Source organism: Argentina silus, assembly GCF_951799395.1.
Source record: "Argentina silus genome assembly, chromosome: 17".
NCBI classification, from domain to species: Eukaryota; Metazoa; Chordata; class Actinopteri; order Argentiniformes; family Argentinidae; genus Argentina; species Argentina silus.
Window position 1 is genome coordinate 6,933,256 of NC_139671.1, and position 26,769 is coordinate 6,960,024.

The 26,769-nt window shown below is 42.2% G+C and overlaps 1 protein-coding gene across 1 annotated transcript; it reads left to right on the forward strand.

The window, feature by feature from the left end:
* Window positions 1–6,732: 6,732 nt before the first annotated feature.
* On the forward strand, window positions 6,733–23,214 carry LOC310818048 (apolipoprotein B-100-like; the record flags this gene model as incomplete). The annotated part of the gene is made up of 28 exons (XM_083688806.1): window positions 6,733–6,781; window positions 7,223–7,335; window positions 7,769–7,914; window positions 8,113–8,260; window positions 8,448–8,600; window positions 8,731–8,855; window positions 8,963–9,048; window positions 9,190–9,640; window positions 9,760–9,874; window positions 9,977–10,123; window positions 10,237–10,448; window positions 10,593–10,788; window positions 10,901–11,074; window positions 11,182–11,385; window positions 11,553–11,720; window positions 11,830–12,035; window positions 12,133–12,315; window positions 12,404–12,534; window positions 12,646–12,856; window positions 12,943–13,115; window positions 13,287–13,450; window positions 13,565–13,674; window positions 13,777–14,150; window positions 14,266–20,238; window positions 20,684–20,795; window positions 21,346–21,369; window positions 21,486–21,672; window positions 22,300–23,214. The coding sequence occupies 28 exons, from the start codon at window positions 6,733–6,735 to the stop codon at window positions 23,212–23,214; spliced, it is 11,250 nt and encodes a 3,749-aa protein (XP_083544932.1).
* Between the last annotated feature and the right edge of the window lie 3,555 nt (window positions 23,215–26,769).

Sequence of the window (26,769 nt, forward strand, 5' to 3'; positions counted from 1 at the left end):
CCACCGCTAACAAAAAAACAATAGGAGTGAATAAGGCAAGTTCAAAATTGCATGTCTGTTTTAATCAATTCAAATTTGCTCTATGACTTGGTCTGAAGTTACACAAATTGGTCTATTCAAACAAATCAAAATAGCAGATTACAGTCTCTCCTGGCCCATGGGTCACTTTCAAGATTAGGAACCATCGAACACATTTTGTAATTTGGAACGAACTATCCCTTTAATGTGTTGAGGTAACCTGAATAAATTCTATGGGATCCAGATATTGATGGTATAAAGGTAGGGATTGAAACCAAACCAAACCTGCAGATGAAAAAAACTAGTAATGAGACACTGCTGACAACAAGGGTTGAGTGTGGACCCAGTCAACCCCACCGTGGGGTTGTCCTATGCTATCTCTATCAGCCTATGTGGAACCAGCATGCTGGATTTGCTGCAGCAAAAAGGAGGACACCCCAACGATGCCCATGTACTTTAGCATGGTTTAGGCTATTACCTGATAAAGCAACGTTAAATATGTATTTGTACAGTCAACACATGTGATAACTGACTATGTGGCATGGTACGGTGTGTGGGCTTTGACACATGTGATAACTGACTATGTGGCATGGTACGGTGTGTGGGCTTTGACACATGTGATAACTGACTATGTGGCATGGTACGGTGTGTGGGCTTTGACACATGTGCAGACATCCCTTTTGCAATATCACCAGAATGCTGAGGGCTACTAAATGTGCGTCACGTGAAACATGTGCTTTACTTTTGTGACCTAATTCAAAGAGACAAAGATCAATGGGGTACTGATGAAAATGGGTGATAACGAGGCTGATAGAATTGCATACAGCAATTGAAACTTCAATGCCAACATGCTGTCATTGCACTTGCTTTACATTCACTATAAAGTGTCGACTGTGTATTGGGGTGAACATCACTGTTACTCTTCAATTGCCAATTTCTGAACAGGCAATTTTACTCAGAAGGTATTCATTTTTTTCAACATGTTGGGACATGAATTACATTGTTAGTCTTGCCGCTTAACTATCGAGCCATCTATTCGTGAATTTGTGCGACAATAAATTGACATGTCTCAACATTTCCAGTTTCAGATTTACTCCCTGCTAGTGTTGTGGACAGAAAACAGTCACTCATGGCCCATAGAGGGCAGACAGTCGTAATGGTATGCAAAGAGCGTACTGTTATTGGACAATAATGTGATCTTAATCTTAATCTTGAGGGTGGAGGGGCCAAAAGATTCTGCAGAACCAGTAGGGGGCAGTCTTCCCTCTGGTCTAGGTAGACCCTGATAGCCTAGGCTAAATTCCCAACCTGTTTGCCGAAACCACCTTTGCCAGCTGATCGTCCTCAGCCTCTGATGTGCTCTAATTTACATGATGATCCGGGTAATTGTTTAAATTATATCATACTATTGCAAATCATCATGTTATGGGATTGTATTAACATCATCCAACTCTATAAGAGATTTCCATTCCCTTTTTCCTGAAGCTGGGGATACATGAAGGCCAACTGTGCATAGGTCTCTGCTACTGTCTCAATAGCTAATGATTAGCTGTCTGAGACAAGATTTCCCTAAGCCATTACACTGTTGTGTTATCATGCATCTGTGTGTGCACTATATCATGGCTGTGTCCAGCTATGGGAGTTGCACATCAGGCCAACCTGCGAGATACAGGATGAGGTCAGCAGTAGAGCAAAGGTTGTGCTGTCCTGTCACAACATGTGTGTGGGAGATAAGCTAGGGCATGTATGTGTCTGAGTATGTGTGTTTGTGTTTTGTTTGTGCGTGTGTGTGTGTGTGTGTGTGTGTGTGTGTGTGTGTGTGTGTGTGTGTGTGTGTGTGTGTGTGTGTGTGTGCGTACATACGTGTGTGCGTGCGTGAGAGAGAGAGAGAGTTTTTTGGGTGTAATGATGATGTTGATGATGATGATGAAAATGATCATGATGATGATTAATATCATAATGATGACCATTGGTATGATAATAATGGTGGTGATGATGATTATGACTTTATCAAATCCATTGGGGGTTTTTTCTCTGTAGAGCGGTATTTCTCTGTATTGCAGATGCTTGTGCACACACATACATCTTTGTGTATCTCTGATTATTGGTGCCCTTTGCTTAGGTGTCCATGAGCATGTGTGTACATGCATGTACTGTGCAGTATATGTGATTGAGTTTGTGTGTCCCAGCCAGAAGCACTGTGTTTACCAGTTGGAATGTTTATCAGGCCTGATTGCCAACTCTTTGGTTGATAAGAGACTAGGAGAGCTTGAGCCACATTGCCTTGCAGTGACTCTGAGGTTTATGGCTGCAGAGAACTCTTACCCAACCAGTCAGTCTGTGATTGACTAACACTGGCTAGGATCTGTTAGTGAAGGTATGAAGGTATACTTTTCATTGACCTCAATACAATATGATCTTCCCTGATGGTGGTATTCAAAAGACTGAACACGTGTCTATACTGTTAAAGGCCCACATTCATTGGCTAGTCAAAAGCTTTAAAAAAAATAATACTACTACGCTTTTCAACCATAGATCAAAATTGCTATTTTACTGTCATGATCAGGAATCATTTATCAATTCAACAAATGAACTATGAATGCAATGTTTCTCTTCCAGGGGCCTCAGTGGGTCTGAGTAGTACCACAGAGACAGGAGGAGCCAGAGGGTTCTCTTGACATCCATTTCCATCCACAGTCTGTTGAAATTTTTTTTCATTTTTACACAGTATGGCCTAAACAGTATGTAGTATGGTTAGTAGTATACAGTATGCACTTTTAGTAATCAGTAGGCAGTATGATCTTTCAGTCACAACCATAGTACTCACTCTGCCTACTAAATATTAAAGAAGTATGTGGTTTAAAGCATAGGTCCAGGGTAAACTATTAACAAACAGCAAAATCAAATAATATTTTATGGACCAGAACTGCCTGACACAGTAATTCAATAATGAACATGCAGTTTATCAAAGATACTGGATAGCATACAGTTTACTCTCTAAAATGGGAGATTTTATATATCTTGTACAATATGTTATGTTTTGTATGTCTGTTTTGACCTATTTTTTTACCCTTCTTTTGCCACTGTGCCAAAGGAGAATTTTCATTTTATGAAAATGTAATGGACAATAAGGTCTTCTTATCTTACCGTACACACAAGCATAGTTCTTCTCTGGTTGAAGGCTGTCTCAGATAACCTCATAAACTTCAGACTCTGCTGTGTCTGGGGCAGTGGCACTAATCTGAGAACAAGTCCTATGCCCTGCGTGAATGTGCTGGCTAAGTATCTAGCCTAATCATCTACCCATCTACTGTGATACTGTGATTGATCATTTATCATCCATAGTAATCAAATGTTTTTTGTTCATCATTTATAGTACAGTATGTAGGAAGAAAGCTGGAGTTAGGGTTAGGGTTTGAGTTAGATTTTGGGATAAGGCTGGTGCTAGGGTTCGGGTTAGATTTAGAGTTAGGGCTGGTGCTACAGTAGGGTTAGGTTTGGAGGAGCTAAGGTTAGGGTTGGAGTAAGGGTTAGGCCTGGGGTTAGGTTTAGGGATGGAGCCTCAGGGGAGGGAAAGTGGTTGAATATTGCACAACATAACATGTATAGCACTACTGTATGTAACCTGTTGTTACAATGTTGTAACACTGTCAATACACAACATTACCATGCTTACTAATATGTGTGATATTGGTCTTTCAACATTTTGAGGCATAAACATAACATAATTGTTATTTGATAGGTAACTTCAGCCCAAAAACATAAATTTCAGTGTAAGAGAACAGAAATTGCATTTTGACTTGACAATGAATTCAGGAAACAGACTTTAATTCGATCTTCTGTTCATATGAATCAAAGGAACACTGTCCAAGAAATCTGAAGTGAAACTTATCCTTTTACCTGAGCAGTGCTTACATAATGTCATTAGCAATCTCTTTATTACACCTGATAACATAGTGGACTTTACACAGTGGCAGCTGATAGCATCACATTGGGTAGTTTTCCCCAGCAATTGTCTCCCCAAGCAGTTTCCTACAACTAGAAACGGCTGGAATTGAAAATCCAGTTGACCACCTAGTTACATAACACCAAAATATGCAACGCCCACTAAAACCCAAAATTGTTGACGTCAAGTCGTCCAGCTGGAAATGATACTCATAACAAGGACTTTAGAAACTTTTTATAATGACCTTTAGACCAAGCCGTTAAAAAATCTGTCGTGCATTTACTGTTTATACAGTAAATATTTTTTTTTAATGTCAGATTGTCGGTACAGTTATAATACACTTGTAATACATGTCAGGCTTCTAATTTGCTTTTCAAAAATGTTTTCATTTTCATGGTTAAATTCAGCAGTTAGCTGGCTAACTAACAACTAGCAAAAAACTTGAAAATCACTTCCTAAACTAGAAAATCGAGAAAATAAAAAATAAAATAAAATAGAAAATCACTTACTGGATTCTAGATTCTATAACATGTTCGCTCTTTGCATGGGTTGGGAAATGTGCGTGCTACATATGTCATATGAATGTACAATGTACCATTAGCCTAAAAGGACTGTGAGCTGTACATTTCTTCATCCGAATATACCATGCAAATAAATCCTTGGCAGAGACTAGATAGATGTTGCAATACATTAACAAATATAACCTTCATGGTGTGCCTGTGCGTGTGTGCCTGTGCGTGTGCCTGCCTGCCTGCCTGCCTGCCTGCCTGCCTGCCTGCCTGCCTGCCTGCCTGCCTGCCTGCCTGCCTGCCTGCCTGCCTGCCTGCCTGCCAGGATTCGCAATCCTCACCTCACTGCTGATTAAAACTAACTTGTGTCATGATGACAAAGTACTAACAAAAGGTAGCTGATGTGATGACCCTTTGTATTCAAGGATCCATTTTAGGACCCTTCCCAAATAAGTTAATCACCACCTCAACTGTTGGACTCCCTTGATTATGAAGTTTTCTCTCTTCCATCAGGCACTCAAAGATCAATGACCGTTCTCTGTGAGCCTGCATTGATCTCCTCTGTACCTTGGTCAAGAACAACTTGGCTCAGTTTAAATAAGTTGTTATTATCTTTAGCGCAAATAGAGACAGACAGGATAGACTTTTTTCTTTTAAGCAGACAGGCCATTTTTTTGTAAGCCGCTGATGCAGTTCATTTGCAGCCTTAGATGATCTATCAAATAAATATACAGTAGTGCCCAGTAGTTTTACAATAGAGGTGTTGATACAACTGTACTATAGGCAAGACTAGCATATCACAGCGGGCCATTTTTTCTATTTCATGAGGTTTACAGTATGTGTTTCAACCAACCATCATGAAATGGGTTTGGTATCAATGTTCAATAAGAGTGATGGTTGAATTTGTTCTGAACTGCAATCTGAGCCACTATACTAATATTCCATTTTTGTAAACCAACGATTATGCAAAATCTATTTGTCTCCTTCAATACATTTATCCTACTACACCCTCACTCATTCTCTGCTTAACATTTTGGGGATTGGGGATTTGGGGATTTTTCTTGCCTTTCATTAATCTTAATCTCAGAATTTTACATCAAAATGTAGATGGCAATCCCACCAAAAGGAGAAATAGAATCACAGCAAAGGTGAACAAACGTATTAGTTTATTGCATTTACATGATCAGATTCTCTCCTGCCCATACTACAAAATATTACAAGTGAATCAAACATTGTATTAACTTTATCTCCCTGGGTTCATTGTCTGATCTAGTGTTTGGCAAAGATACCAAATGTTGGCACCTGTCCTGGCGCTAAGGCCAATCAACATAGAACAACGCATTATTTGATGATTTATAAGAAGGTGAATGACATACTGACGTTCAGGAAAGAGAATATCAGAAGGCGTAACATAAGTCAATTTTTCTTATGAACTACTAGTGTAAGTAAGTACAGTATGTAAGTAAACCCTGTCTTGTGCAAGTCATGTCGCACAAGCCAGAATGGCTCACAGGCAGTAGCCTATTTCCTGGTTCTGTGGTGTAAGTGAGGCAGCTTGGTGTACATGTACACCCCCTGGACAGGACCCTAGTCTGTCGCAGGGCCTTGACCATTATATGTACTGTGAGTAAAATTCTATATGGGCACAGATATTGTCTGGATCAAATAAAGCATATAATGTATACAGTGCAAATAAATTGTGAATTCCTATAGCATGATTTATGATTGCTTTGGAGCAAGATTCTCATTTGGAACAAGTTGTGAAATACTGTGTATATATATATATATATATATATATATATATATATATATATATATATATATATAATATATATATATATATTTGATGACATGGAGAGTAGACATAATTGAGACAAAAAATTAAATGTCCAGCATTGAATGCAACATGCCACAAACATCTGCACACCTCAGATGTTTCATATTCTGAGGGGGACATTTTGGGGGTTGCATCCATATCTTCAACAAAGTTCTCTAGCATTTCCCTGGCCTTTTTTTGTAAAACATCTCTGGTCACCTCTTTGTGAGGTTAGAGGTAAGCAGCCTTACTAAACCTTTTGCCTTTGTCCCTCCACACTGGTGGGAGGGATGGACTTTGGAGCTGGGAGAGTACTGTCTGAAGCTCCAACCTCCCCTTCCTATGGGCTCTGCTGAGAGGTATAAATGCCCTGTGCTGTGGTTGAGGAATCAGTCTCGATTGAGTACTCGCAAACCTAAGGAGAGAGCTTCAACGAACCCATCATGGGGGAGCTCTATCTTTTGCTGCTTTTGAGTACACTTGCCTTGGTCTGTAAGTACCTCTCTGACTGTTCCCTGTAGCAGTAGTTGATTTGTCTTTAGAAAGGGTTAATTGTATCCTTTTAGAAAGATTAAAAGTCATGTTTTATGATACCATGATATTTTGACACGGAAGACAACGTGTCAATCACATTTGAACAGAAAATGAAATACTTTATGCATTACTTCTTCACAGATGCTCAAGAAGAACAACCAACATGCTTGTGTAAGTTACATAACATAAACCATTTGTTTTAGCTGTAACATCAATTTGAATTTGAATAGCCATCTGTAGATCCTTAAAAAGCCTAATTCCAAGTGAGCTGTGTTTGTAAATGTTCCCACAATCAGTAGTTCTGTTTCCCACCTAATTGTAGTAAACAAATCAAAATAATGAGTTGATTATTTCACTTCATTTCAACGCCCTTCAAAGATATATTTGTTCTACCCTTAGTGGCCAAGAGGTACAAGACCCTGCATAAGTATGAATACCAGTATGACGCTGAGTCCCTAAATGCCATAGAAGGAGCTTCCCAACTCAAGAATGGGCCTAAGGCCTCTTGCAAGGTGGGTGTCATTAGAACTACGGTTGTCATTTTTAGTGGTGCCGGACTATGATCAGAGTTTATGTTTTATACAACGGATTGATGAAAACAAGCATTGTGATTGGCAGAGACGCTTTCAGAGACATAATTTAATGACGATAATGTCACAGTTAAATCGCCTATTATGATATTCCTTCGCCGATATTTTTTTGTCATGATTTACCATAAATATTGTCATTTGGTAGGGATTTGCCGGACTCTGCTGTGCGTAGTGCCTAACAACTCCCCCCACCCGTGACAATATTGATGATAAATCATGGCCTCTCTGGCATTATTGCTTAATTATTGTACAACCACATCCCTGGTGTCATACTTCAGCTCAGTCAATCAATATTGACTGAAGTGACCCATTGCTGCAAAAAACAGTCCTCTAAACTCTGTGCTTCTCCCTGCAGGTCGAGATCGAAGTCCCTCAGACTTGCAGCTACATCCTGCGCACCACAGGCTGTAGCCTGAGTGAGGTGGTCGATATGGACACAGAGGGAAACCCTGTGTTTGGACCTGCCCCTGGCTCTGATGCCTTTGCTGCTGCCATGGAGAAGTAAGTATCCCTGTCACAATGTCCCATTATCCCATACTGTATGTTTAAAACCTCCCTCTCCTTTCTGTGGGCCTCCTCAGTCATACCAGTACATAATTCTCTCTTCTACTGTACAGCTACATGCTAATATATTTTTAGAAATACATTAATGAAATGAGCTGGTAAAAAAACCTCTGGTCTCTCTCTCTCCTTGATCAGATATCCTCTGAAGGTTGTGGTTGAGGGAGTGTACGATGTGAAACTGTACCCTGAGGAGGATGAGACCATGACCATCCTGAACATCAAGAGGGGTATCGTCTCCGCCCTTGCCGTGCCTCTGGTGGACGAGCATAAGAACAAGAAAATGGTACATCAATCTGCAAAAAAACACCACTCACATTAACCTGTAGTATCTTCCTCCATTAAAGCATTTTACTGAATAATATCTAACATGCAAACACTACTGGTTCTATTAGTAGCACCCTTTTATGACATTTAACATTGGTCAGAGTATGCTAACAATTGTTTACATCTCTTATGATACCTCCCTTCAGCCCACCATCCACGGCATGTGCAAGACTGGTTACTCTGTCAACAACAGGGAGGACATCGCCACTGACGTCACCCTCACCAGGGACCTGTCCAAATGTGACCACTTCGTCCCCCAGAGAGACCACACCAGCCCCCTGGCCCTCATCTCTGGCATGGTAAGAGTTCCAGGGTGCAGCTTAGATTGGAATACGCATCTTGTGATATAACATTGCATATATATGACACCCACTCAATACCGACTATAAAAACCGTCACAATAACTATCCCCCCACTCTACCCCTACAGCACTACCCTCTTGCCCAGCTGATCAGGAGCTCCCAGACCTGCAACTACAGGTTTGACAATCAGGACATGCACATGACCTCTGGTGCCTGCACTGAGACCCACATCCTGGTGCCTTTCTCTCACAAGTGAGTGAAATATTATAATGCTCTTTTCCAATCATCCATGTTCCATGTTATGCCTGTACGATCAGACATGTGAAATAGATCTTCACTATATATTTGACTTTCCACAGGGGAGAATATGGAGTTACCAATGTTGGCATGCAGTCTCTGACTCTGCTGGAGGTTTCCACCTATAACGAGAGAGTCTTCGACTTCAGTAGGCATCACCTCAACTGTCTCATAGTTATTTGGATGATTGTCATTGAACATTAACAGAAAATATTACACATCTTCTAAATGTACAGTATGAAGTTTCAACCCATACATTATTCAAACCCTGCGTATTGTCTGTTTCCAGATGAGGCCAACCTTGTGGGTCTGCCCATGGAGGCTGCTGAGGACAAGAGTGTTGTTCAGGACAAGGATGCTGCTCTGGCTGTCCTGAGGGAACTGGCCACTCTGTCTCAGTCCAACAATGGTGAGAAGAGGGCCCACCTTTTCCAGAAGCTTGTGAGCATGGTCCGTGGAATGAAGGCTGAGACCCTGAGCCCTGCTGTCCCCGAGGCCCTGGAAGTGTCCGGACCCCTGACCTACCAGGTTCTGGCCCAGTGCGGCACCCCAGAGTGCAGCAGCGCTATCATGCAGATCCTCAGGACCTTCGACAACTCTGCCATTGAGGTTGATGCTACAGTGTTCGCCATGGGACTGCTGCCCAACCCCTCTGCTCTCCTGATCAAAGACATCCTGGCTATGGCTCAGTACAAGCAGAGCAGGCCCATCATGTATGCCCTGAGCAATGCTGTCAAGAGGTGAGTGAGCACTTATAGTGACCATTTATTTTCTTTAAGGACCTCTAATATAATTCATTTTGTGATTAGAATGTATTGTCTGTAATGTTTAAGATATTTTACATTGTGTTTCTCATCAGGTTCTACAAGGCTAAGGGCAAAGTGACCCCTGAGATCCATGCTGTTGCTGAGTTCATGGCTGCCCAGCTGGGTGACTGCACCGGAGACAATGAACAGACCTTCATGACCCTGAGGGTGAGTGTACCATCAATCCCAACTACCAACTACTCTCTGAACTCTGAGTACTCAAAATAGTTGAATCAGAGGCAATAACATTTACTGCTTTCTGTTCTCCAGGTTATTGGTAACATGGCCGCAGCCATGGGAGCCGCCAGCCCTGCCCTGAAGTCTGCTGTGATCCAGTGTGTGAACCAGCCTGAAACCTCCCTGGCTGTCCAGGAGGCTGCCATCCAGGCCTACAGACAGACCCCTGTCCCTGAGGAGGTTAGCCAAAATATAAACTATTAGCTTGAAAACAACAATGGAAAACCACATCTTTTCATTTCGTTTACTATATTGTAAATACTTAATAGGCTAATATGTTTTATTTGTCACAGGGCAGAGAGGTGCTCATGCAGGTCCTTTTGGACGGTGCTAGCCCCCTGCAGAAGCGTGTTGCTGCCTACCTGGTGCTGATGAAGGACCCCCAGCCAAGTGAACTGGCTCAGCTGGCCGCTGCCCTGCCTATCGAGGAAAACCAGCAGGCCAAGAGCTTTGTCATCTCCCACTTGACCAACATCCTGGCCTCCACTGATCCTAAGACCAACGAGTATGTATAACATTAATGTAAAAAGTTGATGTAATTATACATCAACTTTTCAATGCCTCAGCTAACATAAATAGAATTCCTCTTTCAATTGTCCCTTCATCATCATATAAATCACATTTGCATTAATCCTTCCTCCTCTTACAGGCTGAAACAGAAGATTCTTGATGCCCTGCAGGGCAATGAGGTTGGAACCGTCATGGACCCCACCAAGTTCTCCCGCAACTACAAGATTGGATCTGTAGAAGGAAACATGATCTTTGAGGGTGCCAGCTACCTGCCCAAAGAAGTCATGTTGGAGATGACCCTGAAGGCCTTCGGCTATGATGTTGACATAGTGGAGGTAAAAAATCTTATTTTTTAAGAAATCACGCATTTCAACTTTTTTTCAAATTTCAAATTTCAAAATGTACTTTTCTGTAAATTTGACCGTGTAAATTATTTTCACTTTTAAGGTTGGCATGGAGGGCAAAGGATTTGAGCCAACTGTTGACGCCTTGTTCGGAGTTAATGGATTCTTCCCTGATACAGTGTTACAGACCATGTTCTTTGTTTATGACAACATGCCCCGGATCGATATCCTGAAGAACATAGCGCCTTCTCTGAATAATGACAGAAAGAAGAGACAGGTATTCAAAATGATGCTCTCTTGTTCCTGTTTTCATACCAAATATTCAATCATTGCAAACGTTGAATTAGACATGACTAACTTCCCCTTGGACTGATATTTCTCTAGGTTTCCAAGGACATTGTGAGGGAAATTGGACGCAAATTTAACAAACTGGTGAGGGATCTGAAGGCCCAGGAGTCCCCTGAGGCCATGGTTTACCTGAGACTGCTGGGAAATGAGCTTGGATACCTTAAGACCAAGGAGATGGAGGAGATGGCCTACTCTGCTGCTTTGATGATTGACAACTTGCTCAAGATGTTCCCCACTGATGTATGTACAAGGACACACACAAACTCAACACTATATCATCACAGTTGTAAATTATATTATTTTATAATGACGCTACTTTACATTGCAAAAATCATATGCATTAGAGAAATGTGTTACATCTCCATCTTTTTAAAATGCTTTTTTTATGAAATCTTCATGTTCTACAGCTGATGAAAGGATTGATGACGAAGGCTGACAATGAAGTATTCGCCCATTACATCTTCATGGACAACGAATTCTTCCTGCCAACTGCCACTGGTGTTCCTCTGAAGATTGCCCTGTCTGGTACCTTCACCCCTGGTATCAAGGGAGGACTTCACATTGCACCTGACATGGTAAACTATTCTATTCATTTAGAAAGATCAATTTACTTACCATACTCTTTTACATGAAAACAAATGTTATTCTATGTATAACTCATTGTGCCTGATCTCTTTCCTACAGAGCGAGGTCTCCTTCATGCCCTCTGCTGGAATTGAGTTTGTGACCCGTGTTGGCTCCCACATCCCTGAGTACGTCCTGTCTGGACTGGAGATGCACACCAGCCTGTACCACGAGAGCGGACTCAGTGCTAAGGTCGCCATGGTTGACAACCAGGTCAAGCTGACCATCCCTGCTCCCCAAGGCCCTACCAAGCTCATCAGCATCACGTAAGAATTTTAGAATATAAATGCAGATAATACTAAATAATAATCAACATTTACCTTTCACAGCCGTTCACGTTTCTTTCTTCTACCTGAAATACAGCAACTCCCTGGTAGCAGTGACTTCTGCTGAAGTGAAGACCATCCCCCCACTGGTAGAGGACCGAGTTGATGTGTCTGAGTGCACCCCTGTCTTTGCTGGCATGAAGTACTGCACCACCCTGCAGTACACTGATGCTAGCTCCCATAATGATGCCCCCTACTTCCCCTTCACCGGAGACAGCAAGTAAGCGGTAGAGCTACTGAGCACATATACTAATTCAAAGAGAAATCATCTTTATACTTAAACTAATGACAACAAAACATTTCTTTAGGCTTGCTGTGGAACTCCATCCCACTGGTGAGGTCTCTGAATATACTGCCACCGTCGGCTACGAACTCTTAAGGGAGGGCGAAGAAGGCCGCCAGAAGGTTGACATGGTAATGTTGGTCCTGAAGGCTGAAGGTAAAGACTTAATTTGTAAATTCATGTTATAAAGTGCTACAATTATTTTACCATCATTTTTTTCTCCTTTTTTCTTGGTGACTAAACTTTTTCTTTTTAACATGGACACAGGTGCTGAACCCACTGAGGCCACAGCATCCGTGAAGTACAACAGGAGGAAGCACACCATCACCGCTGACATCCAGATCCCTGACTATGACCTGGAGGCCGGACTGAGACTGGGTGTTGTCGATGGCAACACTAAGGGCAAAGGAACCCACTCCATCTCCATTGACCTCATCAACAAGAACATCCCTCAGCTGTCCCTGGTTGGTCGTGCTAAGTAAGTTGAAATTGCTATTCCTCATATTTCTTTATTCTTTATAGTTTTCTACTGCACACTTATCACCCTTCCTCATGGTTAAATAGGATTGCAGCCATGAGGGATGCTATGCTGCAGGTCCAGCTGCTCGTCCCTTCACTCAAGGCTGACGCCACAGTCACAGCCAACTTGAAGCGTGGTGAGGAACTGGAACTTGAACTTGAGAGTGACATCAAGCTCCCAGAGACCACCTCAGTGCAAAAGATCACCCTGAAATATGGTATGGATGTTTTTGATGTTCTCTCACTTTTTGTGCAAAGATAGATTCATTGTTTGGCTTATATTTAGCAACACTGTTTAACTATGCATTTCTAAAGATGTGTTTGTCAATTATCCATGGATGTCTTATACAAGTTCTCACCATATTTTTTTAAATTCTATGATTTTCTAGATGACAGCAAAATTGAGGCTGAGATCAAGTCTGACATCAACTCTGAGATCCAAAACATCCTCCCTCATGCTGAGGCAATCGAAAAGATCATCAACGATGTTCTTGATCTGCAGTTGGGCCAGACTGACATGAAAGTCCGCCATATCCTCACCAAGTCTGTGGAGGTAATATGCAACTTTAATTTAATCAGTTTGCTATTATTGTATAACTTGAATCAATTAATTACTGGTTTGTTTCTTTTTTTACTGAATTTATGACAATAATTGGTTTTACTTCAGGTAACCAACAACTACCTCGAGCAATACGCTGCTGATATTCCATATGTGCAGAACCTGAGAGTCCCAGAGATGCCCGACATTACTCTTCCTGAGAAGCTCTTCCTGAATGCGTAAGTAACCTTAATCAATAAAGAATTATCGTTACCCTCATTGCCAATTATTTGAGAAGCATTTCTAATTAATTAATCCGGAAATATAATTTTCCTGAACAGTGAGGCCGCAGCTGCTTACTACTTCAACAATGAACGTCTCCTCATCGCCATCCCTCTTCCTCTTGGGGGAAAATCATCTGAGGACCTGAACTTCCCAGCTGCCCTGACCACCCCACACCTGGTTGTGCCCCTGCTTGGCCTGGAGATTGCCTCCATTCAGATCCCCATCCCTGAGCTTTTTGTTCCTGAGACCCTTGCTGTGTCTGTGCCCCTCTTCGGAAAAGCTGAGATTTCCACTAAGGTGGACAGCAACCTCTACAACTTGGAGGCCTCAGTGTCTGCTGGCAAAGATGCTGTTGAGACACCAAGCTACTCAGCCAAGTTTGAAGTGGTTGGCACCTCTCCTCTGGACATCCTTTCCATCAAGATTAAAGGTACAACCTCACATGCAAACATCTCATTCTTTTATTTTAATTAATATAAAATTCATAATCTGGTATTTATGCAGATATGTTAAAATGAATTATTTTTCTCTTCACTTGTAAATAGGCTCTGGATTGCTTGCCAGCACTCCTGCTGATTCCATCAAGGCCCATGTGAAGACCTCTGTGAGCCACAAGCTTATTGATGCCAGCATTAGCATCATGGAAGTTGGAACTATCACCAACAAGATCAATGTAAAATCCAGCAGCAAGATCGAGGCAATAAGCCCTCTGGGCCTGAATGCAGCTCTGGAGCACACTGGCCAAGTTGATGTCCACCCTGAAGAAATCTCTGGTGATAGCTACTTGGAGGTAAAAGCCACCACTGGACTTATCTATGGCAACACCTTCGCTACCCAGTCTTTCGCCATCTTCCCAGTCAGGTCTGAGGCAAAAATTGATTCTACCCTGAAAATTGAATCAACCCTTCTTGAGGGCCAGAATACCATCGCTGCATCCTTTGCCAATGGTGAGCTGTCTGTTGTGTCCAACACCAATGCATACGATGACCGCCTGACCCAGGCTGCTGAACTTGCCTTCAAAGAAAATCAGCTGTCCCTGAAATGTGAAACCAATGCTCTTGCCCTTGGCATGAAGTTCCACAACCAGGCTGAAGCCTCAGCTGGTGCTGGTGCAGTCACTCTCAAGATGGAGACCAATGCTGACCAATCTGAGAATCGCATTTACTCTCTGCTCACTGCCTCTTTGGATGTCAATGGCCTAGCTGTGAACAGTGATGCCAGTGTGAAGCTGCTTGAGAATGAAGCTGCACACAAGGCTACCCTGACAATGAACAAGGATGGCCTGGCCACAAGCGCAAAAACCACCCTGCAGGGCCCCCTGACCGTGGAGAACACCTTCAATGCTGGACTTGATGCCTCCAAAGCTACACTGTCCATCGAGACCAAGAGTGCATTCCAAGACATGAAAGTTGAGAATGCAAATTCTCTGACCATCACTCTCTATACTCTTGCCTTCAATTCAAAGGCTGAGGCTATTGTCACCGAGAGCACCACATATACTCATGACATCACCATTGACCTGGAGCCCTACTCTGCCTCTGCAAATGTGAATAATGACCTGAAACTTCTGGCGATCAATCTTGTCAATGAAGCTCAGCTGAAAGCAGAGCTCTACAAGGTCGACCTGACTGGCAGCCTTAAGGCCGGCTATGGTGAAGAAGAGATCAAGCACACATACGAGATCAACTATGCTGACCTAACCGCTAACGCTAAGTGTAGCACCACAGGAAAACTCTTTGGAGCTCACATGAGCCACAACACTGAGCTTGAGGTTGTTGGTCTTGCTGCCAGGATCCAAAATGATGTCCGCTTCAACTCCCAGCCTTTCCGTTTTGACCACACCATCCGTGCCAGCGTCATTCCATTTGACTTCAATCTTGATGCCATCGTCAATGCTGATGGTGATTTGAATCTCTATGGAAAGCAAAGTGCTCAGGTCTACACAAAATTCCTCCTGAAAGCACAGCCCCTGGCTTTCGCCAGCTCACATGAATGCAGAGCCTCCATCGCCCAGAAGCTGGATAATGGCTTCTCATTAGAGACCACAGTTGACAACAAGATAGACACACTTGTGACTCCCCAGGAGCAGAAGGCCACACTTAGGATGAAGTCCAAGGTGAACAACCATGCCCACAATCAGGAAGTGAATGCATACAACAATGCCGAGAGGCTTGGACTGGAGGTGTCTGGTACCCTCCTCACTGACCTCCTGAACACAGTTGCCAATGAAAACCAGGAATTCACTGTTTCTGCATTCCTGAAGTATGACAAAAACACTGATAGTCACATGATTCAGCTGCCATTGATTGAAACCCTTCCTGTCATCCTGGAAAATATAAAAATTGCTGTTGTTAGCACGGCAGAGTCAGTGCAGAATTACATTAACAGTGAAGAAATCAAGGCCAAGCTTGATGCTCTGCCCCAGGAAGTGAGTGACTTTGTTGTCAGCCTGAATCTGGAAGGCAAGGCTGTCCAGCTGAAGCAGGACCTAATTGCCCTCACCCAAGAGTATGCTATCACTGTGGAAGACCTGGAAGCCAGCCTGGTGAACCTTAGGGCTGCTTTGGAAAAACTGGTGACAGAAATTGCATCCCGCATCCAGGACATTGTTGATATTATGAAGGAGATCATTGTGAGTGGCACCCTGTCTGAAACTGTAATTGAGAAGCTGAGTGCCATTAATGAAAAATTTCACATCAGTTCTATGCTCGTCGCTGTCATTGATGCCATCGAAGAGCTCATCAAGCAGCTTGACTTGCAGCAACTGAAGGACAGTAGCATTGAAATCCTGAACGACATTGATGCCCAGTATGAGATCAAGGCTAAACTTGAGCAGGCAGTTTCTGAATTGAAGCAGTTCATTGAGAGCTTTGACAGAACCAAATTTGTTCAGGATCTGAGGAGCTATATTTCCTCCATCAACGTGGAAGCCTTTATTGAGGAGCTGATGGCTCAGATTCCAACTGAAATGGTCAGCAAGCTTGTTGAGTCTGTTAAGGAAGTGATACAGGAATTTGACATCATTGGAAGGTTGAATGCCCTCCACGGAAAGCTGAGAGAGCTGATTGTCAAGTATGAGGTAGACAAGAAAATTGAAGCAGTCCTGGAAAAGGTCGTGGAGCTCATTAAGCTCTTCAAAATTGATGAAACCATTCAGGTGGTAGCTAACAATCTGAAACCCATCAATATTCCAGCCAAATTCATGCATATGCTAGAAGAAGCCATCAATTACCTGAAAGCTACTGAGATCAAAAATGTGATTGTTCATTTGAATGAATATCTTGATTCTGTTGTCCAGAAGGTTAAGTCATTTGATTATAATGCCTATGTGGATGAGGCCAACCAGATGATCAGTGAATACACCGTTTATGTGAACGAGCTGATCAAGGCACTGGAGATCCCGCAGAAGCTGGAGGCTTCAAGAGAGTTTGTCAACTTTGTTGTGTCATCAGCAGTTAACTTTATTGAACATCTGAGGGAAGTCAAGGTTGCTGACATGATCAAAACACTTAAGGACGTCATTGACCATGCCATCTTCAATGACCTTAAGGTAATCTCTGAGAACCTGAAACAGAGAATCACTGATATGGACCTCAGAGGTGAAATAATTTCCTACCTACAGCAGGTGAGCGAATACTACACCAAAGCCATCACCTTCATTAGTAACTTGGTTGAGGATTTCTGCGACCATCAAATTCTCCTGGAAATTAAGCAGATCATTCAGGGAGTTCTTAATGGACTGGAGACAGCTGAACTAGATTTCCCTTCATTCACCATCCCTCTCACTGAAGTGGTCATTCCAGCCATGAAGATCAGCCTGGACAAGCTTCAGGAGATTGAAATCCCTACAGAGCTGAATATCCCTGAGTTCACCCTCCTGGGTTTCCACAGTGTACCAGCCACCACCATTTCTTTTGAAGATCTAAAGCAGAGAATTATAGAGATCATTGATTTCATTACCATAGGCTTTGAGGTTCAGATTATTGATCTGGAGGTCTTCTTTGGAGACCTTACCATGAACTACCTACCTACCCTGCCTGAGATTACCCTGCCCGAGATAACCCTTCCAGAAATCTCCTTCCCAGCCCTCCCTAAGATTGCCGTTGAAAAGCTCCTGGAGATCCCAACCCTCCAGATTCCAGAGTTCACGCTGCCCAACATCCCCAGTGAGATCATGGTCCCAAGCTTTGGCAAGCTCTATGCTGAGGTCAAAGTCAGCACCCCCATCTACAGCCATAGGACCTCCGCTGAGCTCCAGAACTCTACAGAAAAGAAGATGATTCCTCAGTTCACTGTTTTCCTGACGTCCCAGGGCACATCCACCAGTTTTGAGATCCTCAACTACAACCTAGACTCCACTGCTCGTGTTGCTATTCCAAAGATGAAACGTGTGATTGTTGTAGAGACCCTGAAGTTCACCCACTCTGCACTTGCAGTTGAACACCAGGCATCAGTGACCCTCTATGGCATCTCAGCCCAGGCCTCAGCTAAGACCACAGTCAAGGCCACCACTTCACCCTACAATGCTGAACTTGTGAACACTGCTTTCTTGGCAATGGAGGGAGGAATGTCTGCCTCTATGGACACCACCTACAACCACAATATAGACATTGTAGGCCTCAGCAATGAAGCCTCTCTGACCCAGAAGGTTATTACCCGTCTGGAGGGCACCAAAATCACTCTGATCGTTGGAAATGAAGGCAAGGTAAACACTGATCAGTGGATCCACAAGAGCGACATGCAGTTCTCCATCAGTCCTCAAACTGCCGATCTGACATTCTCCGGTGACACAGACTCTCCTTTTCTGACGATAAAGCAGAGCATGAATGCTGATGGTGTCATCCTCAGCCACTTCAAATTTGATGCCCGCTCTGAGGCTGAGGGTCCAACAATTAAGAACAGCCTTGTGGTGGCATCTGGAAAAGCTGACATGGGTGATTTGAAGGTTGAGCTGAAGGCAACCCATGACACAGAGTTTGTCAGTGGAGTCCTGTCCAACTCCATCAATCTGGTGATTCGTCCCATTGAGGTTGTGTTTGACTTCCAGAATAAGGGTAACACAAAACTTTCCTTTAATGACGCTGTAATTGCCAAGATTGATCTCCAGAATGACTATTCAGCTACCTTCAAGCCTGATGCTCAACATATCAACACTGTGGCTCTTGCTCGCTTCAACCAGTACAAATACCAGTACAACTTCACCATTGACAACAACGATAAGGAAGCCGGCATCTATGCTGCTGTGGACGGTCATGCTGATCTTGAATTCCTGAATGTACTCATTAGCATCCCTGAAATCAATCTGCCCTTCATTAACCTGCGCACCCCTGCCATCAGCGAGATAAACCTGTATGAGCACACTGGCTTGAAAAACCTCTTGACCACCACTGAGCAGTCTGTTGATGTGGATGCCAAGATCCTGTACCAGAAGAGCAACTATGCCTCCAATCTGGGTCTGCTAGGCATTCCCTCTTTGGGTAACCTGATCACAGAGCTCTCCTTCAAGTCTGCCATCTTCAATCTGAATGCTAATGCTGGTCTCTATGGTGAGGATGACCTGGTATTGCGCCTGGGAGCTACCACAGTCTCTGTGTTTGAAGAGCTGCAGGCCAAGCTTGCTGGCACCACCAGCCTGACAACCAAGAGAGGGCTTAAACTGGCCACTGCTCTGTCCCTGGAGAACCCCCACATTGAGGGAACCCATGACAGCACCATCAGCCTTAACATTGATGAAGTTGTTGTATCTGTGGCAACCGTTGCAAAGATTGACCTGCCTATCCTCTACCTGGAGATTAACCAGCAACTGATTGCAGACACCAAGACCAAGGCAAATGTTGACTCTACCTTTAAACTAAAGGGTGATTTCAACCTGCCCCTATTCAAAGCTGTTGGCAAGGCAGAGGCTGACCACAGCCTGAAGCTTGAGGGAACCCTTGAGTACATCTCTGTGGAGTCAACCACCAAGGGAAACATTGACAGCACATTCCTGGAAGTTAATGCTGTGTTGGGAGCCCTGGACAATGAGGCCAACATTTACCTGAATGCTGATGGCCTCCGCTCCACCTCCAAGATCATTGCCAATGCCAAACTCAGCAATGATGAGACCAAGGTCCTTGAGTTGGATGTGGATGAGAACCTGGCTGTAGAGGCATCCCTGAGCCGTGTGTATGCAGTGCTGAAATTCACCAGCAACAATGAGGCCAACTTGTTGACCTTCACCACCAATGGAAAGCACGTAGCCCAGGCCACCATTGACTTTGCACCAATGTCATTGCTGACTGCTGATGTTGAGATCGACATGTCTCAGCCAAGCAGCTTGGGTGACCTTACCATCTTTGAGAAGACTGTTGTCGAGCTGACAGCCCCCAAGCAGAAGATCTCTGCCACTGCCAAGATTGCCTCCCCTGTGTACACCACAAACCTTGCAGCTGAGGTGGAGGGTGAAGCCCCTGTCTTCAAAGTCACACTCAAGTCTTCTGCTACATCTGTCATTGTCTTCCTGGATTATGACATGGATGGTGAGTCATCTAAATCTCTAAACTGACATTATTTATCAATAAAGAGAAAACTGAACACCAAAACCTTTCTGTAACTGAATAGTTGGTAACACAGCATAAAGTTGCTCTGTTTGGTAATGCTGTAATTACCTGAGTAACAATATTAAATTAACATGTTGTTACATAGTAATTTGGTAATTGTTATGTAATAGTATTTGAAGTTAAGCAATGTGTGTTATTACAGACAGTCCTTGGTCCACTTGTTTAATTATACCAACTGCTCAACCCTATTGAAAAAAAATTAGAAAGAAATGCTACTGTACCAAGTAACAGCATGTTCATATAATGTTGTTGCTAAAATAACTACAGTTATTTAACTACTCTGGGTTATTAAACAGATATAGGGGCAACTTGATGGAATACTATTATTGAATCTATCTAAAATAATCATAATTTCCTTCAAAAGCTTCCATCACCGCAAATATTGAGAATGGAGCCCTGAGCCTGACTGACAAGATTATCCTGACCCACGCTGACCTGACCATGGATGTTCAGCATGTTCTTACCCAGGCTATGAGGTAACACCTTTTTACAGTACAGGCCCTATTGCAATGCATAATACCTATTTGAACACATTATTTAGACCTATTATTATAATGTTGATCATCAAATATATATTTTTTGATATGAGGACTATATATATATTATATTAGGGCTCTCAGTCGATTAAAATCAAAGGTGCAAATTGCCATTGCCATTCCCATTCCCATTCCCATAGCTGAAGACAAGATGGCGTTAATTGCTTGAACTAAGCTTCCTTGGTACAACACTCTTGTTTACTTTGCTACATGTCATTCACTCTATCTTTAACTTCTTGTCCTTGGCCTGATATATAGAAATCTGATTAATTGTCATTAAAAAAATGTCAACTACATTTGTTGATTTGTTGACATTAGTTGATTAATCTGTTTCGATTAATCTATAAAGCTATACAGCCCTAATATACAGTATATATCGTATATTATTTTTTATTATAATATTTATTATTACATTTGTATTACTATAAATATATTATATATATATATATATATATATATATTTATGTATTTTTAACTTTTTTTATTTCAGGAAGAAGCGCCAAGATGAGGGAAGGTAAATATTCTATTAATTATCAAAAAAATCCTTTTCTGCATCTGTCTACCTAAACCTTTACCACACCTTTACCAAGATATCAATCATGCTTATACTGTTTGTTTTCTACTTTTCAGTGCCTCTCGCCACACCCTGAATGTGGACATCACCAGCCCAACCTTCACTGATGTGAACTTCCGCTATGCTGCCCGCAGAGATGGAGTCAGTGCTTCCATCTCTACTCCATCCACTGGGTTCTTGGGTCTCCAGCTCCAGGGCAGGATCCCATCTCAGCTGAGCGCCAGACTCTACAGCCGTTATGCTGTGAGTATCCCTCAAATCTTAAATTACCTTTATGTCCTCATGCACAATTCCAATAGATCTGTTTCAGTTGTAAAGGTATATTGAAATGGTTCTACCTTTTGTTTTCTTAGTCTTAATCACTGGCCCAGAGACCCAGAGACCCCCGCTGCCCCTGCGAGGTGGGGGGGGCAGGGGGTGCGGGGATCTGGGGTTTGGGGGGGGGTGTTTAGGGTCCCTACCCAGTACCAGACAATCACCTACAGTGTATGCAAACAGAGGTCTAGTGGCAGTTTTTTTCCCCCTCAGTCTTCCTGAATAGAAGCCATATTTTCAAACCCAGTCTACCTATGCAACATTGTAGCCTGTCAACAAGCCGACAGGCTCTGCGGCCATCACAACAACAACAAAAGTGTAACTGCTTTAAAAATAATCTGTAATGTTAATATCCTTTTTATTCTTGATTATAGGTATTGATTAATGATTTTTAGACTGTGGTGGGTTGTTGTGTAGATCCCTCTTTGTGTTGTGGGCGCACAAGAAATCTCAATAGGTCTGTTTGTGTGTGGGGGGGGGCTTGAGTTACATTCTTGCGGGGGTCCTCTGGATTATGTACCACTGCTCTTACTGTGTTTCTTCTTACTCCAACAGTCTGCCCCTGAGAATGATGTTGACATCTTCATCGTCAGAGCCGCTGCCAAGGACCTGCAGGTTTCCTACAACATGGAGGCCCCCAACGACATGCTCGTTGGTCTGAAGGAGAGACTCCCTGCCATCACCTCCAGCCTGACCAGCTTTGCTGACAAGTACCAGATCACTGGACATGTGGAGAGGCTAAGGAGCTCCATCATCGACCTCTTCGAAGAGGTCTACAACAGTGGCATCAACTATGATTTTGAGTTGAGCCAGCTCTCGAACTTCTTCAGGAATGTTATTGTCCAGTACCAGAACACTGTCCAGGTCTTCTTGGATGCTGCCATCAAGTTCCTTAGGGAGACCCAGTTCAAGATGCCTGGCTCTGAGGAGATGACCACTCTGCCTGAGGTCCTTAAGAAGCTGACCAGCAGTATTGCCAGTATGCTAGAGCAGGCCATCCAGATGATCTCTGACTACCTGGAGACCTACACCAATGTCGTTGTTGAAAAGTTAGGGAACACCCTAAAAAATCTCCTTACCAATGTTTTGGATCTGGTGAATGGTCTGGAGAGCCTTGACATGTGCCTGGAGCAGCTTGGTGAGACCCTGAAGGCCACTGTTGAGAATGTTCAGTGGTTTGTAGACTCCCTAAAGTCTGACGTCCTAGATAGCATCTTCAACAACATCAACCTCATCTATCGTGAATTTGTCATCATGATCAAGGCAGTGCTTGACCAGGTTAGCACTCTCAACATGGAGCAGCTGAACAGCGCCATTGAATATGTCATGGTCGGGGTCATGTCTGTGGTGAGCCAGCTGAACAACAATGTCTCTGGTCTTCTGCAGCAGGCTTCCGAGGAGGCCAAAGCTTACGTGAAAGTTAGTGGAGGAGTTCTTGAAATCAACCTTCCCTTCCCCTTCCAACAGTGAGATGCCCTCACAAAATTTAGTTTAGCAAACAGTACCATCTGTTAAAATAAATGCTCAATTAGGGGAGGAAAAATGTACACTTTTCAGTAAATGTTCAGTAAACACAGTTCAGTAAATGTTTCAGCATGTATTTATGACTACTTGTATACCAACATTGAAAATGCAATCCTTTATTGAGTCCTACTTCCCTTTGTCTTTACTGCACAAGATCTAAGGAGTGAAGAGTATCAATAAAGACAATTTATACCATACAGTGTTTGATGAATTTTTGAAATTAAAATCAAATCAAATAATTTTATTTAAAGACACAAAATGTCACAACACACTAATAACTGGAGGAGACAGGAGGGTTAAAATATAAACAAAATTGCCAATATATGTACTGTTTAAACACTTACAAGCACTTAAACATTTACATTTTAAATGGGAATTCAGCAGCATATCACGAGTAATGGAAAGGTACATTAAGACCATAGCAATTTCTAAAACACCCTGATAAGAGGGTGTAAATGTGTAGTTTATTTGTGAGTTTATTCACTCAATTTGACAACACACCAATAATTAAGTTGCCTCTAATATTTGTGTTGTAACAATCTAATTACTCTACATACTACAACATTGTATTGATATGTTTTTACATATAATGTATTTGATTTATGATTACATAATGGAGTTGAGAAGTCTACCCTCACATTTTACAGGGCCTGTGTTACCATACTGTAAATTGGCAATTGCTTGAGATTCATCGCATTACAAACACATTGATTTGAAAAATTGTCTATGTTGGACACCCTCAAGAGTTGTTGGGCATCCACATAAATCAATGCGTTATTCAAAACCCGGCTCTGATGCAAAGCAAAGGTGTAATGCAGAAGGTGTCGAAAATAAATGCATTTTGGGTACTTTGTTCAGCAGTCAATACATCTGTAAGGCAAAGCAAAACATTAATTGTGTACATTTTCCTTGATATTTACCCGGCAGCTTTTAATGTAAAGTGTAAAAAAAGTCCAAAGCATAAACATGACATAAGCATAAATGACTACAGTATATCTGCTTTAAGTCCATACAGTGCAATTTGTATAAAATGTTTGCAATGCGACCATTAGCACAGGATGCAACTAATCTCAAGCAATTGCCAATCAACAAACAACATGAAGATGTCTGTTTACCAAAACATTAAAGGTCTCTTACATGCAGCTTAACTTTTTAGACTTTTTTTTTTATCATAGTTAGATAATTCCTTACCCTGAAAGTAATCTATGGGCCAGGAGAAATGTTACCATTAAAATACATATGTTGAAATGTTGTACATATGTTGTAGCCACTGCTAACAAAAAATGTGCAATGGAAATGTAGAATTTGTGGCCAAATCACAACAAATTCGAAAAATTTATATTTAAGTATTTAATTTGATGTAACCAAGTAGTTTGATGCAATTTGGTTGTGCAATTTAAAACTTGGTTGAATGCCTCTAGAACATTTCTTTGTTAGTGGAGGCTACAATTATTTGTTAGCAGTAGTTTGCTCAAACAAATCCAAACCAATGGATAATGCTGCATTTATGACACCTCTGAGGTAAAATTAAAGTTATTTGCGTATAGCTTCCTGTTGGTTGGTTCTGATACTCTCCAAGTGTGAAACTTGGGTATTGTCTTTCTACAACGAGTTTCCAAGTTGGAAATATCAGCATTCCTGGCCCAAAGACTACTTTCCAAATAAGTGATCCATCTGATTATAACATTAAATATCAGAAATGCGGGGCACTCAGTGGCGTAGCACACTAAGGCGCATACCATAGCATCGCTAGGTCCCTGGTTCGATTCCGGCCGTTGACATATCCTGCATGTCATCCTTCCTCTCTCTCACCCATCTTTCCTGTCAATCTCTACTATCTTTATCCCAATAAAGCAGAAATGCCCTAAAAACAGATTTTAAAAAAAATATCAGAAATGTATCATTAAAGGGAAGGCAAACAGTTAGAGCACTTAGGGGGGCAGTAGTGACACAATCCAGGGACAACACTCATCACACAAAATATAGAGACTCAGGTCAAATCCAGGCTGTGCTGGGTATTTATTTAACTTAAAGTTGCAATATGTTGCTTTTTCCCCTTGAAAATGTTATTAAATAACCTTGCTGAATCATTACTTATGATGCATTGGCAGTCTGTGACAGTGTGTGCACCTACCAAGACCCTGCCCTTCTGCTTGAATTTACTTTTCCAAAACGTTTGGGAAGTTTCTTGCTGTGGGCGTATGACTCATTGTCTAGCTATCTACTGCTATCTCTTCTCAGTGCTGGAAGCCAACCTAAGCAACAGAAGCCTTTGTGTGCAGATGCGTTTTCAACATGTATTCAGATGATTTTTCCTAGTAAACGTCCTGCTTGACATTACAGCCTTGTCTTAGTTTTGTTTGGGGAATGAGGGGAGTTGTTTGAAACTTTGGGTTTAGCGAATGTGAATGTCTCTGCTGGCTGGCTCAATTAAGTGTTTATGTTTCCGCAAATATTTCCAAATTAAAAGTGTACAGTAAGTGTACAGTAAAAATGTTGTCCCCCACAAATGATGTAGCACCCCTCCTTGTGTGAACTGGTGACAATTATTCAAATGTATGACTGAAAAGTTACCAGAATGTGTAGTAATTATTTGATTAATTATCAGTATTGTTTTTTACAGCTTTGGGTTTATTTGAAGGCAGTCACTTCTCTACCCAGCATACCAGCATCACAACAATCTAAACAAATGCATAAGCAACCTAGCCTTCAGCCTCCTACCAAATAACTCCCACCAAATTACACTGAGGCCATAGCTTACATACTGCCTTAATGAGTGGAAGGGCATCAGGTGTGTTGTGTCTTAATTGGCCACAACTGAGTCTAATTGGGTGTCTCCTATAAATGGAGGATGTGCTACTAGTTTGTTCATAAATAAATATGTATAGATTTTGTTGTATCAGTCCAGTAATTTGTTAACGTCTTAAAAAATCTTTAAAAAAACACAGAATATTCATAACTGAAAACTAGATTTTGTTTGTTTATTTCAGATTTGTTTTTGGGGTTTTTTACCTGGCCACACTGATGAGTCTAGATTTCTTCAGATAATGGTTGATGATTCTGTCAGTGTGCCACAGTCTGTCAGTGTGCCACATTTCCCAGAATGGTCTGTGTATTTGTAAACGCACAGAACATTTATGTAAATCTATTATTTTCATCTTGACATCATCTTTTAATAAGTCTGACTGTGGCAAGCTCTAAAACTGTTAAAATCTGCATAAAACGGACAAACTGCAGCTTTCAGTTAAGAACCTCAGATTGTGTCGCTTCTGCTTGCCGGTTTTTATGGTTCCATAATTCTAAATTTTTAGCCCAACTGACAAGATCTCAACTGTGTGTCGCTTAATTTTTTGGGCATTTGTTAGCAAATCCCAAAAGTGGCCAAGCAACTACAGTAACTTTTTGGACTAAAAAGCTCAAGCCAGAGTTGGTCAACAAGCAAACTGCCAGTTCTCACCCAGTACTGGTCCCTGTTACGTTCCCACTCCTACATGTGCGTTT